The sequence below is a fragment of the Trichoderma aggressivum genome (assembly GCF_033847375.1).
Source record: "Trichoderma aggressivum f. europaeum strain CBS 100526 chromosome Unknown scaffold_038, whole genome shotgun sequence".
Taxonomy (NCBI): Eukaryota; Fungi; Ascomycota; class Sordariomycetes; order Hypocreales; family Hypocreaceae; genus Trichoderma; species Trichoderma aggressivum.
Window position 1 is genome coordinate 1 of NW_026946404.1, and position 15,287 is coordinate 15,287.

At 50.6% G+C, this 15,287-nt stretch overlaps 7 protein-coding genes across 7 annotated transcripts; 5 read left to right on the forward strand and 2 right to left on the reverse strand.

Annotated features, from left to right (window-relative positions):
- Nucleotides 1-47: 47 nt before the first annotated feature.
- Triagg1_8046 (uncharacterized protein) lies at nt 48-1,047 on the reverse strand (the record flags this gene model as incomplete). Its single annotated transcript, XM_062902849.1, has 2 exons — nt 48-59; nt 124-1,047. 2 exons carry the CDS (start codon nt 1,045-1,047, stop codon nt 48-50), a joined length of 936 nt encoding a protein of 311 aa, XP_062752891.1.
- A 427-nt stretch (nt 1,048-1,474) lies between these two features.
- Nucleotides 1,475-4,134, forward strand: Triagg1_8047 (transcriptional regulator family: Fungal Specific TF; the record flags this gene model as incomplete). Its single annotated transcript, XM_062902850.1, has 5 exons — nt 1,475-2,648; nt 2,734-2,962; nt 3,026-3,907; nt 3,971-4,050; nt 4,106-4,134. 5 exons carry the CDS (start codon nt 1,475-1,477, stop codon nt 4,132-4,134), a joined length of 2,394 nt encoding a protein of 797 aa, XP_062752892.1.
- A 602-nt stretch (nt 4,135-4,736) lies between these two features.
- Nucleotides 4,737-5,375, forward strand: Triagg1_8048 (uncharacterized protein; the record flags this gene model as incomplete). The annotated part of the gene is made up of 1 exon (XM_062902852.1): nt 4,737-5,375. The coding sequence occupies one exon, from the start codon at nt 4,737-4,739 to the stop codon at nt 5,373-5,375; it is 639 nt and encodes a 212-aa protein (XP_062752893.1).
- Nucleotides 5,376-5,795: 420 nt separating this feature from the next.
- Nucleotides 5,796-6,897, forward strand: Triagg1_8049 (uncharacterized protein; the record flags this gene model as incomplete). Its single annotated transcript, XM_062902853.1, has 2 exons — nt 5,796-5,920; nt 5,967-6,897. 2 exons carry the CDS (start codon nt 5,796-5,798, stop codon nt 6,895-6,897), a joined length of 1,056 nt encoding a protein of 351 aa, XP_062752894.1.
- An 849-nt stretch (nt 6,898-7,746) lies between these two features.
- Nucleotides 7,747-8,897, forward strand: Triagg1_8050 (uncharacterized protein; the record flags this gene model as incomplete). Its single annotated transcript, XM_062902854.1, has 2 exons — nt 7,747-8,158; nt 8,299-8,897. 2 exons carry the CDS (start codon nt 7,747-7,749, stop codon nt 8,895-8,897), a joined length of 1,011 nt encoding a protein of 336 aa, XP_062752895.1.
- A 1,655-nt stretch (nt 8,898-10,552) lies between these two features.
- Triagg1_8051 (uncharacterized protein) lies at nt 10,553-12,001 on the reverse strand (the record flags this gene model as incomplete). The annotated part of the gene is made up of 2 exons (XM_062902855.1): nt 10,553-11,377; nt 11,465-12,001. The coding sequence occupies 2 exons, from the start codon at nt 11,999-12,001 to the stop codon at nt 10,553-10,555; spliced, it is 1,362 nt and encodes a 453-aa protein (XP_062752896.1).
- A 2,165-nt stretch (nt 12,002-14,166) lies between these two features.
- Nucleotides 14,167-14,594, forward strand: Triagg1_8052 (fungal hydrophobin; the record flags this gene model as incomplete). Its single annotated transcript, XM_062902856.1, has 3 exons — nt 14,167-14,344; nt 14,406-14,491; nt 14,553-14,594. 3 exons carry the CDS (start codon nt 14,167-14,169, stop codon nt 14,592-14,594), a joined length of 306 nt encoding a protein of 101 aa, XP_062752897.1.
- Nucleotides 14,595-15,287: the final 693 nt, after the last annotated feature.

Genomic DNA, 15,287 nt, shown 5'->3' on the forward strand with positions numbered 1-15,287 from the left:
TATATATATAGAGAGAGAGAGAGAGAGAGAGAGAGAGAAAGAAAGACTTACAGTCTCGTCTGTTAGACGACCGCACGCAGACATGGGCAGGATCGCATTGTTGCGGTAGGTAATCTTGTTGACCGTGTACCTGGGCCCTGGGTGGCTCTCGCCGGGATACGTGTAGCCGTGCATCTCGCCAAAGGGGCCTTCGGGGTGCCTCTCCGTGGTGGACATTGTGCCCTCGAGCACGATTTCTGCATTGGCCGGGACCAGGAGGTCGTTGGTGTCGCATTTGACCAGCTTGACGGGCTCTCCCGCAATGGCTCCCACGTATCCAGCCTCGCTGACGCCGTCGGGGATGGGCATCGAAGAAGCCATGATGGCGATGGGAGGGACGCCAAACGCCAGAGCCCAGGGAACCTCGGTCTCGCCCTGCTTCTCCCACAGGTCGTGGATCTGCCGGATGTGCTGAGGGCTGACGACGAGGCCGGCGAGAGTTCGCTTGCCGGACACCATGGCGCGGGCAATGGACCAGTTGGTCCAGCTGCCGTCGGGAGAGCGCAGAACGTGCATGCCAAAGGTCTGGATGTATTTCCCGCCGTCGGACTGGTGGACCATGGGCACGGGGATCTTGGTCAGATCAATGTCGTCTCCCTCGATGGAGTTTTCCTTGATGGGACCGGTGGGCACGACAACTGGGTCAATGGGATCGAGGCTGCTTGCGGACAGCATCTTGTCGATGATTTCACGCATGCTGGCAGTGGGAGGGAGGGCCATGTGGCGAGCCAGACGGCCGTATCTCTCGCTGGGAGACTTGCGGAGAGAGGCTGGAGCGCCGAGGATGCGCCAGAGACCATCTTTGGCGCCGATGACGTTGTTGAAGAGAGGTGCCTTGTCGTCGGTTTCGCAGACGAGGCGAGTGATTGCGGCGGCCTCGAGGTTTGGGTCGATGGGGGCGTCGATGTCGACGAGATCGTTGTCTTGGCGGAGGGCGTTGACGAAGGAGCGGAAGCTGAGATGGGGAGGCTCGGGGTCTGAGGGTTCACGGAGGGTGGTTTGAGACATGATGAGTTTGATTTTGTAAAAGGGGTTGATTGTTGGTTGGTTGTAGATGTGATGGAAGGATCAAGTGATGTCGACCGACTGGTTGACTGATTGATTATGTTGATTGAGTGGTTGGTCGATGGGATTGACTGACGGACTAACTCGTTGATTGACTGATTGATGAACTGCTTGACTGATTGATTGAATGTGTTGCTTGTTGGTGGTGTATAACTCGTCTCTGGCGGCTGCTGCCATGGCGATATATACTCAATCACATCTATAAACTTGTGGGAATTCCGGAACCCTTCCGATTGCGATTTTCGTCATCAGGAGATTCACGACGTCTGGTTTGTGCAAAAATGCTGCTCTTAATTCTGCCGAGTGCTTCGCTTTCGCCCAAGTATCCTGTGATGCCGTGATGCTCTGCCGTGGTGTATTGCCGACTAACATGGAGCTGAAATACTCCGAGGCTCCGAGATCGCCGCCACGCGCCTTTACAAAAGGGGCAGCTTTTAGCATTGAGCTTACATCTGTGGGCTCGGATCCTCGGAACATTGCCATCATTCTCACTCTCTCAACTTCATCGCAGCCAATCCAAGCCTCAATGAGTCTCCAGCAGAAAGAAATCGACCGAGTTTTGCATCTCCGTCGCATCTCGCAGGCTCGGTCCTGCTATCCGTGTCGCCAGCGCAAGGTCAAGTGCGATCACGGCCAGCCTTGCCAGACCTGCCGGAAACGAGGCCATCCCGAGATCTGCTCGTACAATGTGGGCACTCCCGAGAAGAAGCGCGGACGACGTGCCAAAGCAGCAGCAGCAGCCGCCGTAAGCACAGCTTCTCACAGGGGTGCTGTCCAAAGGGGGGGATCTGAGCCTGAGCCCGAGTCAGAACCAGAGGCCGGGCTTGAGCCACCACGACGGAACGATGATGCTGGTGCTCATGGCCACGAGTCCGAGCCTTCTCTCGCTCATACGCCGTCTTCTCTTGCTACAACGCAGACGTCAAACTCGATACTATTTACGAGATCTGCAGACACCACAGCCGCCAGCTGTCATCCACCCCGAAAAGAGCTCTATCAAGGAGGCAGCTCCGTTCTCACCATGTTGCACGGCTCAACCGACTCTCCCGCGGTAGAGATGAGGCGCAAGGCTGGCCCAGTCCTTGGCTTACACAATACCCTCGAGTTCTATCCTTTTATGAAGCTCAAAACATGGCAAGAGAGATGGGTGGCGTTGCTGAAGCTGATCCCACAGAAACAAGAAGTGTTACGGTACGGCCATGATGCATTCTCTCAAGTCCATCGATGCCGGATCGTATTACACACATGGCGCCATCTTGCTGACCATTGTACTCTCGCTGTTAGATATTTCCCCTCACATGGAGCGACGATATATCCCCTGAACCCTGTCATGCTGGATCCTGACGGTCTAGAGTCTGCTTTCTGCGAGTATCTCACCGCCCTGGAAGCTGGTGAACTTCGTAGTCCCGACGTGCCATCTTCGAAATGGGTCTGCAAAGCCTACATATCCAGAATTGCTTTGCTGCTGGCCGCACTTGCTACTAGTGCCCATTACTCGGTGATGCAATCTCCGAAGAAGCGGTCTGAGCATTGCCTCGACTTTGGTGAGAAACATGGCTTGTTGTTAATGTTTTCAATAGGTATATATATCAAGTGTACGTGTTAGCTAACATCATGTGTCTTTGTTAGTGCAACGCGCTTTTGACGCTCTACGTCTGGCCAACTATGTACTGCATCCATCACTCGACGGGATTCAGACCTTGCTCATCATCGGAACTGTTCTCCAGGATGTCGGACAGTCGGACGGCGCGTGGGTCATGATGGGCACCACAGTCCGGGCAGCGCAGGCGTTGGGCTTGCACACGCAGAGTGCGTCTCAGCAGTCTGATGACGGGGCAAAGAAGAAACAGGCACTTTGGTATGTCTACGCCTTTGCTTGTTGATTGGCATGATCATCAAACATCAGACTGACACTTACAAGGGATGCCATTTGTAGACAGGACGGCTTGCTGAGCCTGTGCCATGGCCGGCCGCACATTGCATCCAAGCAATCTTTTGCGACGGAAAACACTCTTAAACACTCCAATAGACCACTAGACTTCTCAGAGATGATGTGCGGCATTGTAAAAACTAGCAGCAGCCTTCTAGAACTGGAGCAGCTTAGTTGTGAGGCATCAATGAAGCTGCTGGCCGAGTTGGACGGATACCGATCGCGAGCCGCCCCGTATCTACGGTGTCGAGAGAAATGCACAAACATCCAGCAGCGCTACGAGAGCTTGACGATAGAAAGCCATCTGTCCTTTGCAGTCTCGATCATGTGCCGTCCCGCGCTATCAAAATCCGCTCTTACCGAGAACGAGCCTGACGTTGTCCGAGCTCTCAGGGCGCAGGCCAAGGACAGCTTGATGAGCACGGCAAAGGCATTCATCGATTTTCAGGCCGTGAGCATCATTCCCATCCGGACTTGGTCTTTGATTCACGCTGTCCTGAGTGCCACGATTGTGCTCTGTCTGTGGGAGGAAACGCGGCGTGACCAGGAGAGTCGAGATGTGCTGCAGCGAGTCATGGAAATCTTCTCCCGGGCAGCCCAGGCGGACGACGAGACTGGCATGATGGTGGATGCGTCGGGAAACAGCAATTGGCTGTCCATGAATCACATCAGAGCGCTGGTGGCTCTGCAAAACGCCATACAGACAGATCCCGCCCTGCACGCTTGTGGTGGTTCGTCGTCTCCTGAACGACAAGAAGCAGACGACGTGGTGCAGCAGAACTACTCTTTGCCGAGGGGGCAGAACACGGCACCGATAGATCCGATGATGGAGGCCGGGATGGGTTACAACTTTACCACAATGCTAGGCCAGAGGTACGTGTATGGATATCGATGTCGCCGAAAGGGAGTTTTTCTTACTGATGTGACTGCGCTTAGCTGGCCAATGGACGAATACATGTATCCCTGGGACACGTCGGGCCTGTCGCCTTTGATGTATCTCGACTCGATTATGAAGGGTGAGCATCGGCCGGCCGGGATCAGTAGTGTATGAAGCTGACTGAGATGATGTAGCGCCATATGAGGCCGTGGATGAATTCTGAAAAGGATGACTATCTTGTGAAACTAGTTGTCATTGGGTATAAACTATCGTATAATCGTAATACTATTGGAACTGTTTGCGTTGCGGACAAATTCTCTCTCTCATCTGGGATACTCCTGATCAAATGTCCAACTCCGATGACTTTATGATATAATGCCGTAACATCGGAGATAAACTAATGGAGAAATTGATGCTTCATAGTTTCAAACTCTGTAAAAGTGGTGATATAATGACGCTGATCGAACAAGTTCGGGGGCAGTTACCCCTATCTTCGGCGCCTCGGTAGCTCGGAGCGTGATGCTTCAACACACGCAGCTTTGCTCGGTGGTACGAGGCCACTCAACCGCTGGATCTGCATCAAGCAGGAGATGCTTCGGGGATTTAATGGACGACGGAACGTTCCGAGTTGAAGATGGATGCGTATAAAGATGATTGACTGCAGCCCTTGGTCTAGATTGTTTATCGTGACAGCAATTCAACCCAACCCAACTCACACAAACACTTCCACTTGACTCAGCTCAACCTACAAGCATTTCTCCTCTTTACCGAGAAAGAGATTCAACCCCAATTTCATATACACCATACGCATACAACTTGCTCATCATGTCTCCATCTCTTACAGCACCCGACAATGTCAACTCCGACACCTCCCGCCCTCAACCTCGCCGCAAGCGCATCATCGTCGCCATGACGGGCGCCACAGGCACAATCCTAGGCATCAAGCTCCTCATCGCCCTCCGCCGACTCAACGTCGAGACGCACCTCGTCATGAGCAAATGGGCCGAGGCAACGCTCAAATACGAAACCGACTACCACGCCTCCAACGTGCGCGCCCTCGCAGACCACGCCTACAACGTCAACGACATGGCGGCCCCCATCGCCAGCGGCTCGTTCCGCGTCGACGGCATGATTGTCGTGCCCTGCAGCATGAAGACGCTGGCGTCTATTTCTACGGGCCTGTGCGACGACCTGATTTCGCGGGCGGCGGACGTGATTCTCAAGGAGCGCAGGAGGTTGGTCCTGGTGGCGAGGGAGACGCCGCTGAGCGAGATTCACCTGCGCAACATGCTGGATGTGACGAGGACGGGGGCCGTTGTTTTCCCCCCTGTGCCGGCGTTTTATATCAAGCCTTCGTCGGTGGAGGATTTGGTGGACCAGAGCGTGGGGAGGATGTTGGATTTGTTTGATTTGGATACGGAGGATTTTGAGAGGTGGAATGGATGGAGCAAGGATAAGCAGTGATTGGTGCTTTGATGTTTTATTGAGGTTCATTTGTTTTGGTCATTTCTGGGTAATTTGGTGATATAGGGATATACATAGACAGCGATGATTTATTCATAGAAATGCAACTTTGAGACACCAAGATTACAGGCATCCGGGTCCAGAAAGCATTGGGCATAAATATCCGGTGAACAAGGTTCAATAATTTACTCCCCGTAGAGCAACAGATAGCAATTCGACGTGATTCTTTCAACTTCTGATTCATAAGATGAGCAATGGACCTTTATTACTCAAGCAATGTTTCATGTCATGACTCAGCCAAAGACAAGGTATGTGTCTTGGCATAAAAGTAAAGCCATTGAAATACTTGTCCCTTTCTTATAATCCGCCTTCACCTTTTCTTCACATCAACCAGATATCTCAGTCCACTCCGTCTCAGCCATGCATCTCCCTCTCAGGCTTTCCGTCGACATCTTCATGCTGGCTCTCGGCGCCGCCCTCGGCTACATGCTCGGGGCGAAAAACGGCCAAGTAATCCAGCAGGCCCTTGGCATAGGCGCCGTCGTGTTTGTCAGGCTGTGGGAGCGACGAAAGCAGCAACGGGCAGAGCAGAAAGCCGAGCGACGCGAGAAGCGGCGACGGCAGCGGCTACGGCGGGATGAGCGAGAGAGACAAATCGCTGAGCGGCGTGTCAATGAGGAGAAACGACGCGCTGGAGAAGACTAACAACTTGTGCTTTGCCGGTGGCATGGATCCAGCTGACCCAGACATCTCGCCCGAGGACGTTGAAGAGGCCAAACGTGACATCAACCATGACCCGGACACCGTCAACATTGCCGTTGCGGGCAATGCCAACGCCGGCAACATGAAGTCATCACTTCTCAACGCCAATCGAAACTTGAGCAACGACAGCCCTGACTGGGCTCCCACCGGCGGCTCAGAGGTGACGAGGCACCGACATCGCTACCCTGATCCGGCGCACAACTGCGTGTGGCATGATCTTCCAGGAGCTGGAACACAGAGCGTGACGGCGTTTGGCTACGACTATAGCCAGAAGCTGTTTGCCTACGACAAGGTCGTTCTGGTGCACGAAACGACGCTGACCGAGGTGAGTCTCACGATGCCGATGCTGGTGTCAGGTAATAGACAGAAGAGAGTGTTTGTGATTAATGGTTTGCCCGCCCAGTCCGATGTTCGTCTTCTGCAGGTCTGCAGGGTCTTCAAACAGCCGTGCATCGTCGTCAGGACAAAGTCGGACATGCACATCTACAACTACCTCAAAGAGAGACGCACTCCGAAGCGTACTCCGGAAGAGGCCAGAGAAGACTTCCTCAGCGACGTGCGACAAGATGTTGCTCGTTTTAAGGAACAGGCCGAGGCGTCACAGGCCAGGTTTGTGCCCAAGTTTCACGATTTTGTCGTCTCGACGGCGGGGGTTGAGGCTTTTGTTCGGATGACATGGTGGATGAGGCTGGTTTCTTTGAGGAATTGGAGCGACAAGAATATGATAGTGACAGCTAGAGTCGAGAAACTCGTCAAGTAAACAATGGTAGCGAGTGTTCCAGGTTTCAATCATAAAGGGCATATGGCATCATTGTCTTGGACCTAACAACCGGCCAATAGCATCAAGATGAATAGCAAGAAAAAAGACATGTTGGATTCATCACAGCATGAAAACGATGATACGTAGAAACAGCAAAAAAAGAAGAGCGACAAGAACAGGATTCGAACCTGTGCGGCCGAAGCCATATGATTTCGAGTCATACCCATTAACCACTCTGGCACCTTGCCTTGTTTGTTGAAAGTGTACGTGTTAGTCTAGGCTATATTACCGACTCAGCTAATGTGGCTCACTGCTGCATTACGTAACACCAGACCCTCTTTGAGCTGTTACCAGCCCAAGCGCTTCTTTCACTTCCATCTTCTCATAATCACAATCACAGCCATAATATCTATCTCTGCCTTGTTCAAGTCCAATTTGGGCTGTATACCCAAATAGGCAACTCAATCATTTATCTGCCAATACATCTTCTGAGCCCCCACCATGATACCATCTACCATGACCGAATCGGAACAGATACGATTCAACGACTAAATGAGATGGATCAAGTATGGACTGTCCATGTGCCCAATCAGAGCCTAATCAAGCCGGTGAGCCAATAGTCTGTGTCCCATCAGATGCATGCATCCTGTACTCTGTACGATTCTAAATGGATGGATCAATATTGTTCCCTGTTCGCTTCCTTCGAGGCTGAAACAATGTTATGCCATACACTCCAGGCATTCAGTCGGCCGTGAGATAGCATCACGGGCGGTTAAGCGTTTCACTCATCAATGGCACCTCGTGTAAGCTTCACAGGCCTCGGCCTCAACATCATACGAAGCACACAAGATGCACAAACTACTGCAAAACGACTTCCGCGACCAGTGGACAAATCCCAGCGATATTTTCTCGCTGCTGCTCCTCGTCGGCGGTGATGTGATCCAAAAGGCACTCGCCCAGTTCACCTTGAATCGCTTCCGGCCCATGGCCTTTTCCTTTGGCTGGGTTGCCTATGCCTTTAGCCATCTGCTGTTTGCCGTGGGAAACCTCAAAGCTCTTCCGGACCCAGATTGCCCTTGCACAATCACCAGAGCCAGTTCAATGCCCACTACCAGCGCCAATCAATCATGGCTTCTGGGGAGGCTGGTTCGGAATCACGAGTACTGGAGTCTTCCATTGACCAAGGACGCCCTGAAATCGGGCAGGATTTCGGACCAAGATGTCTCAATAGATGCCATCGTGGAACCCTATGCTGAGCCTCGTCCAAAGGGCCTTTTCAAATCTTTGTATACAAATTTATCCAAACTTCCTCCGTCAATCGATCCTTGAGCAAGGATTGGCCGTGGTTCTCTGGCCTCATCACCACCCTTATACAGTTAGGGATCGCTGCCATTCCGGCAGGTCTTTATGGCCAATGGGAAATACTGGTTATAACTGCTGGAGGTACTGCATTGGCCTACGCGACGGCGCATTTCTCGGGATATAACACGTTCCATGGCCATCGTACTCGTGTCAGCCGCACTGTTTTTACCTTGACCGAGGGAAATGGATCTAGGACTGCAATTGTATTCATAAAAGACTCGGATACCGGAGTTGACCTAGAACGTCTTACTCGGGTTGAGTTTACAGGAGGCAGTCAGGTTTGGAGGATAGCGGCGGCTTCCGTACAACTCGTCTTCTGGGTCGCTCTTCTTATCACTGTATCTGGCCTAAAGACTCACACCTGGTTCATGGTTGCCGTCGGTGCGTTGGGAATGATGCAGAACCTCGTCCTGGCCGGAGCGCCTCGAACACCTGAAGCCCTAGGCATACCCGTTCAGCTTGAACAAGTTGTGGGACTACCTAAGGTTATGGATACTCTGCTTGAGCTTGAGGCCAAGGTTCCTTATGCAGGCAAAGCCTTGCTACCCACATATTTCCCTGGTAGACTACGGGAGCGTGAGATAGAGAGGTGGGAAGCATTAGAGAGCGAGCATGAAAGAGCCGGTATCATCTCATGATCGCGACAGAAGATGGGTCTTGAAATCTGTTTTGTGGGATAAATACAGATCAATAACCCAGAAAGAAGAAGGCGATCATGAAACTATTAGTGAGCACTTACACGTTCACTGAATTGGCCCTAGCGATCGCAAAGACGTTTACAAATGCTTGCCAAATTTTCATTACTATAGAAGCGGTTCAACTATGGCCATTTACTTCTTTGCGCTCGTTGGATAGGTTAGATGGCCAGCGGTCAGCAAGCCATAACGCCTGCGATACATCAAGATAGAACCCGGATGTCTCTCTATTGCTTGCTATAGCTTAGTAAAGAATGCTTCTTTACCTATTCAAACTCTCTCTTTGCATTAGCTAGCTGGAACTAGTTACGGCGATAGATAGCTACAGTGTACGGAGTGCCCGGACTGTATATGGCTGTTCCCGATGCTTCCGCTCAACTAGACCATGTAAGCTCTTTATTCCCGCTCCCATTTCTCTTCCAACAACAAAGATAAAAGGGAGATAAAAATCACTCTTAATCTCAGTTTGTATTGTTACTTTTCATTCATTCTAAACTATGAAGAACCAGAAATCACCCCAAGGCAAAGTACATCGCTTTCTGCCCGTCGATCAATGGGACGATGATGGACAATTCCTTCCCGTACCACGCTCAGTTCGGTCCCGTCTGGCCGTTGTTCTCATGAAATCTCAGAAACATGACGACTGTGTATATGTCGCAAGTGTAAGGCCGCCAATACTTTTACCAAGATAGCAGAATTGGAGGCTTCTAACATCAGTAATAGGTAACGGAGGATCTGCACCCCAGCGTTTCCCAGGGGTGGTATATCCCAATTGCGCCACTACCCAAAGACTACTTCACAGACATGCAGCTGCACCTTTGCAATAGGCTACAGATGGAATCAACTCTACTATTTCAGTCATACTTACGTACGGATACGGTCTACGAAGTTCCTTTGCGGGCTTTGGAGAGACAATTCGACGACTATGGCATGCCTTTGGAGCTTGAGCAGGAGTCTTATGATCAGCTGCGCACGTTTTTGGTTGAAGACCGAGGCTTGAATGTGAGAACTATTGTGCCCCCGGATGTAGGGAGAGAAAAACCCGCGGCCATTGCAAAGAGGCAATCAATAAGTTGAACGACTATCGCGCAAAGTTACGTTGATGATTAGATGAAATGACCAGATGTTAAGGCACCATAGTGCTTGTATCATCATCTCACGCTGATAGAAGGGGATATTTACCAATACAGGCATTAGTATTATAAGATTACACCATCACGGCGCCGAAGCCAAAGTGCAACTTACATGTGATGAGCTCTATCGCGCCATGTGAGGAATATCTGCGTTCGCGTCTAGTTCATCGGGTTGAGGAGGCACGTCGAGCGAGGAGCGTGGTCGTGATGGTTATGAACCAAGCCAAGTTAAGAAAGATGTTGAAAGCCAGTCAGAAGCCTCGTCATTGTCAAGACCTACGAGCAGACGCACATAATGATGAGCGATATTGGGCAACGGGGGATATAATGCTGTCATTATGAGTTGATAAAACAATGGAGGATACCTATCATGTTGAACAAGAATTGAACAAGGCTATGCCAATAATTACATGACATGAGCATGACACTTCATCTCAACTCCAACTATCCAACGTCTACCCTGCCTCAGAAATATTCAACGGCAAGGAGTCCAAAGCGGGAGACTTCCGATCCATCAAACCGGGTCTGATAGGTGAAAGAATTTCTCTCCCTAATCCTCTTGGCATTAAGAAGCATACCATCATCATCCTTATAATCGCAATTCTCGTCATCATGATGCTCGCCATTGCCATTTCCATTTTCGCCCCGGTTGCCGTTCGTAGGGTTTCCAAGTGTATCGATAGGGTTTCCATGCCCAAGCTTTTCCTGAGCTTCAGAAAGCAGAACTCTGGCCTGCCCCAGGATCCAATCAACTTCTCTTTGAGCTTTGGCCTTGGCTTTGATATAGTATTGCAGCGTATGAATGAACCACTCGCCACTCCAGTGCAGCCCGTCTCCCTCAGAATCTAGGCGGTCCTCGATCCATGTCCACAGGTAACCGCCAGTCCCAAAGGGATCGCATATGGGAGGATCCGTCATGCCGAGTATTTCCTGAGGGAGCAGCTCCCACTGGTCGTGATCTAGCGGAAAGCCGTTGCCCATGACTTCAACGTACTGGCGGTCGCTGCCGTAAAAGGCGCGGCGTTTGAGCTCCGTGGCTACTTGTTCCTGGGTGGGCGCAATGGACTTTCGCTTGAGTCGTTCGTCAACGAACCACAGTGTGCTGTTTGGCGTAAACATGGCTGCCAAACCGGCAATGTAGGCGACAATAAACAGCTTTGAATTGGCCTCGTGATCTGTGGGCGACAAATTGTGCCCCCAAGCCGGATTCAACTCCAACGCAACGTTGGGCAGATAGCAAAGCGTCCACAGGTCTCGCCCCAAGGGCATCTTCCAGTCCCAGATGGCATTCTAGATCGCCGTCGACTGCAGAAAGATCAAGTCCTTGTTCGGGAAGAGGCTAAAGTAGCGATCTTTTCCCAAGTCTCTGAAATGTACCAACACTGGCAGATCCAGCAGATTCTGTCGCTTCAGCTCGTTGAGGAACATGCCAGAATGTAGTCCAAGCATGCGATTCCAACTTGCAAACCCATACGCCTCCCGCATGACGTCGCGTGACTGTTTACACGCAGTCCATAAGCCGCTGTCGGTGAGGTACGTGGACGGGTTGTGAGCGTCAAACGAAGGGGTCACTGCCTTTGCGTTTCTGAAGAACCAGCCATAGCCGCCGTCTCTTGGCCCCAGCCTGGGAGGTCCCAATGGCATCCATCTCGGAGTAAAAGCACTCTCGAAACGAGGCCGTGGTTCCTCGAGGGAGAAAATGTGCACCCCGGGGACGCTGGACGGCGCAGTGCAGACGCGTTGCCAGATCTCCTTCATCATCTTTGGAGAGCGGAAGTAGAGAGACGTGCGTATTGGTAGAGGGATCGGGTGCGTATCGATTGCCATGTTTTGATCTGTGACTGCTTCTGCCTCCGTGTCCATGGTGATGTCCTCGTCTGCATCTATATGGCCGTTTCCGTTTGTAGTTGGCATCTCCTCAAGCGCTAGAGTCGTTATCGTGGAGGCTCTTTGGTCTTTTAGATGGAATAATGCGGCACCTGTGGAAATGATAAATAGTATAGACAGGCAGGAATAATACGAAACAAGGAGATATTGAGGCAGAATTTGAAGAGTGTTGATTCAACTAATGTGTAGATGCAGATGTAAAGATGGAGATACCCTAGATCGAAGTTGCAGAGGCACATGTAAACAACATCAAAGATGGACAAGGTTTACCAAGGCAACGCCGTTTCCCTCTTCCTCGTCGCTCTTGCTACAATATCAAGTTTCATCCTCTACAAATGTGTTTTTATCCGACGGTGCTTTTCTCGTCATATTGATAATTACAGGTGCTTTCTTCTAGGAATCACCTTCACGATTCAAGCCTCGATTGCTTCCTATTGCCGCCCTATTGCACTGGGAGACGACGGAAAGCAAAGAATCCGTGTAATCCATGGCAGTAGTAAGCATGCAAGGCATCAGACTAATACTCGTACTACCAAGAAACTGTTCCTTGCATAACAAGGCAGAGGCTGATCTGATCTGTGCCAGGGAACCGCGGGAAATAGACGCGTCCAGCCAATAAGCAACAACCGATCGCCAACGCAATCTCGGAACTTATCTTGCCCGGGTAATGAATGATTCATCCCCGTAATCCAGAGGCAAGGGAGCACATCGCGTCCCGTCTCTTATGCAGGAGTGCGGTCGAATGAGAGGTGCGAGACAGGGGTTTGCAGGTGCGGCTGAGGCCTGGACTCTTGTCCCGTCAGAGCTGAGGATGGTGAATGAGTGTAGCAGCAATTATGAGAAAACAGGGAGAAGACGGGACAAAACTATGGAAAAAGAAGCAGTTGTGTCGCTACGAGTATACGCACAATAGCTGGATTCACACACTACGTCTTTACGCAGCCCACTATCTCGCTGGGAATTGACTCTTTTGCCTCAACCAATCTCAGTTTTATTATCCATGCCGCGTATAATGGCCGTATCTGTCATCTCATACGGTCCATTGCTTGGCTCGGCGGCTCACAAGCGTACAACTTGCGTTACTTGATCACAGGGTAATCAAAATGCTGTGACACGGGCTGAACAATCTCCATCCATGTAACCACTTATACACATTATACACAGACATTATACACAACACAAGCACTCCGTAGGTACAGTATCCCTCGTCTGAACCAATCCAACAACACCGATCCGCTCTGCATCCGATGAACCGCCCACCTCAATCAAGCATAAACCAAGATATCCCGTCCCTCGCTACTCACTCACTCACTCAAAATAACACTCAGCCGCCATCAAATCATACCCTGCGTCAATAGAACCACTTAATCTTCCCTCATCCCGAAAACAGCTCCGCAAAAACTGCGACATGCATGCTTTGTGGCACATGTCAATTACAACATACAGCAAGCCATCCGCCAGCCGTGCTCCATCTCCCACACTACCCAAAACTTCACCCACACAGCAATACAAGGGAGAGAATACGAGAAACAACTTTTCAAGTCGATCTCAATAGCCAACAAGACATCATGAATAAAATAATTCTCGTCACTGAAAGCAAAACTAAGGGATGACAAAAAGTAACCAGCACGAACCGGCGAACAAGCCCAATTTCACCACTCCTGCAAGGGCACCGCCAAAATGTCTCGCTCCCCCCATCCATCCATCCATTCATCCATTGTCTCCCCAAAAAGCCGGAATAGCAGTCCTCCGAAATGACTCCAAGACAAAACGCCTCTTTTTTCTTTTTTTCCCCTCCCCTCTCCTACGACGCTGTCAGCAAATAATACTGCTTAACCGAACGCAAGGAGTGGCTTACACGGGAACTATTGCTTCTTGGTTTTTCGCCCCTTTCATGCAGGGAGAAGAAGCAAAAAAAAAAAAAAACAAGAAAGAAAGACTCCATCCTCACGCAGCTCATGATACACAAGAGATGTAATAGCAATATCAGCTTTCCCCTTTTTTCCATAACCCTAAAGGAGATAAATAGCAAGTCCCTTTCCCTCTCTTCTTTTCTTTCCCATCCATAAAGTCAGCTTCATTTCCCATCCCGCTCATTCAATTCACTCGCTAAGTTCAGCTTCACTTGCAACTCATTCACTTCTTTTTAATACTATTCTTCTTCTCGTCGTATACAAACACCATCAGTCAAGATGCAGTTCCTCGCCGTTGCCGCTCTCCTCTTCACCTCAGCTCTCGCTGCCCCTTCCGCCGACGCCAACGGCGTCTATCGTCGTGCCAACGCCTTCTGCCCCGACGGGCTTTTGTACACCAACCCTCAATGCTGTGATGCCGATGTTCTTGGTCTCGCTGATCTCGACTGCGTTACTCGTGAGTCCCCTCAGTATTAAATTCATCATATTCCCCCCTGCGACTAACAAAGCAAAAACAGCCCCTTCGGCGCCGACCAGCTGCAAGTCATTTGATGGCATCTGTGCCAGCATCGGCCGTGAGCCCAAGTGCTGCGCCGTCCCTATCGTGGGTCCCTCTCTCTCAAACATCCTCATCATGATATGATCTAACCAAATCTTTCACCTAGATTGGCGTGGCTCTTCTCTGCGTCGACCCCGTCCCCCAGTAAATAAGACCTTGACCAACCTTCTGGCCGAAAGTCGGGTCAATATTGGGACAGGCTTTGTACATTGAGCTCTCACTCGTAACGTGTTAATTATGTGTCGGCTTTGGATCAACCAAGGATAAGGATGGGAGTGGCGGGTTGGAGGGCATAAATGGCTTCACTTCGATATACACCTTTTTGACATTACATTAATGGATATAATGTTTCGTGCTCGGCACACTCTTTACATCCCAGCTATTTTTCTCTCTTTCTAATTACAACGAATACACGATGTCGCCTTCGCTTTGACTTTCTCATGACCCCAGCACCTTGATTAGCATCACGTCTCCCTTGCATCGAATTGTAAACTCCCTTGCGTCCGCTCGTAAGCCCACATTCAATAATGCTCCCCTTTTTCTGTTGAACTTGCTTTTCGCTTTTATGACCCTGAAACTGTGTTGGATAGCGACGCCAATCGGATTCTAGCCTCAGAGGAGGGCCATGTTGGGCGCGTGAACCCGCCAACCGCTTTGCATCGGGGAGCTTTTTGGCTTGTGCTTTTCCGTATTATTCGGGAGTGGCCCCCAACACCCCAATAATAATTCAGCATACCTGTATGCTATACTCGTACGGAACAGAAGCTTGAAATAGACCTGGGATACGGCTATTTTTGCTGTCCTTTTCCCAAACCTGATATATATGTGTATTAGTCTTTCA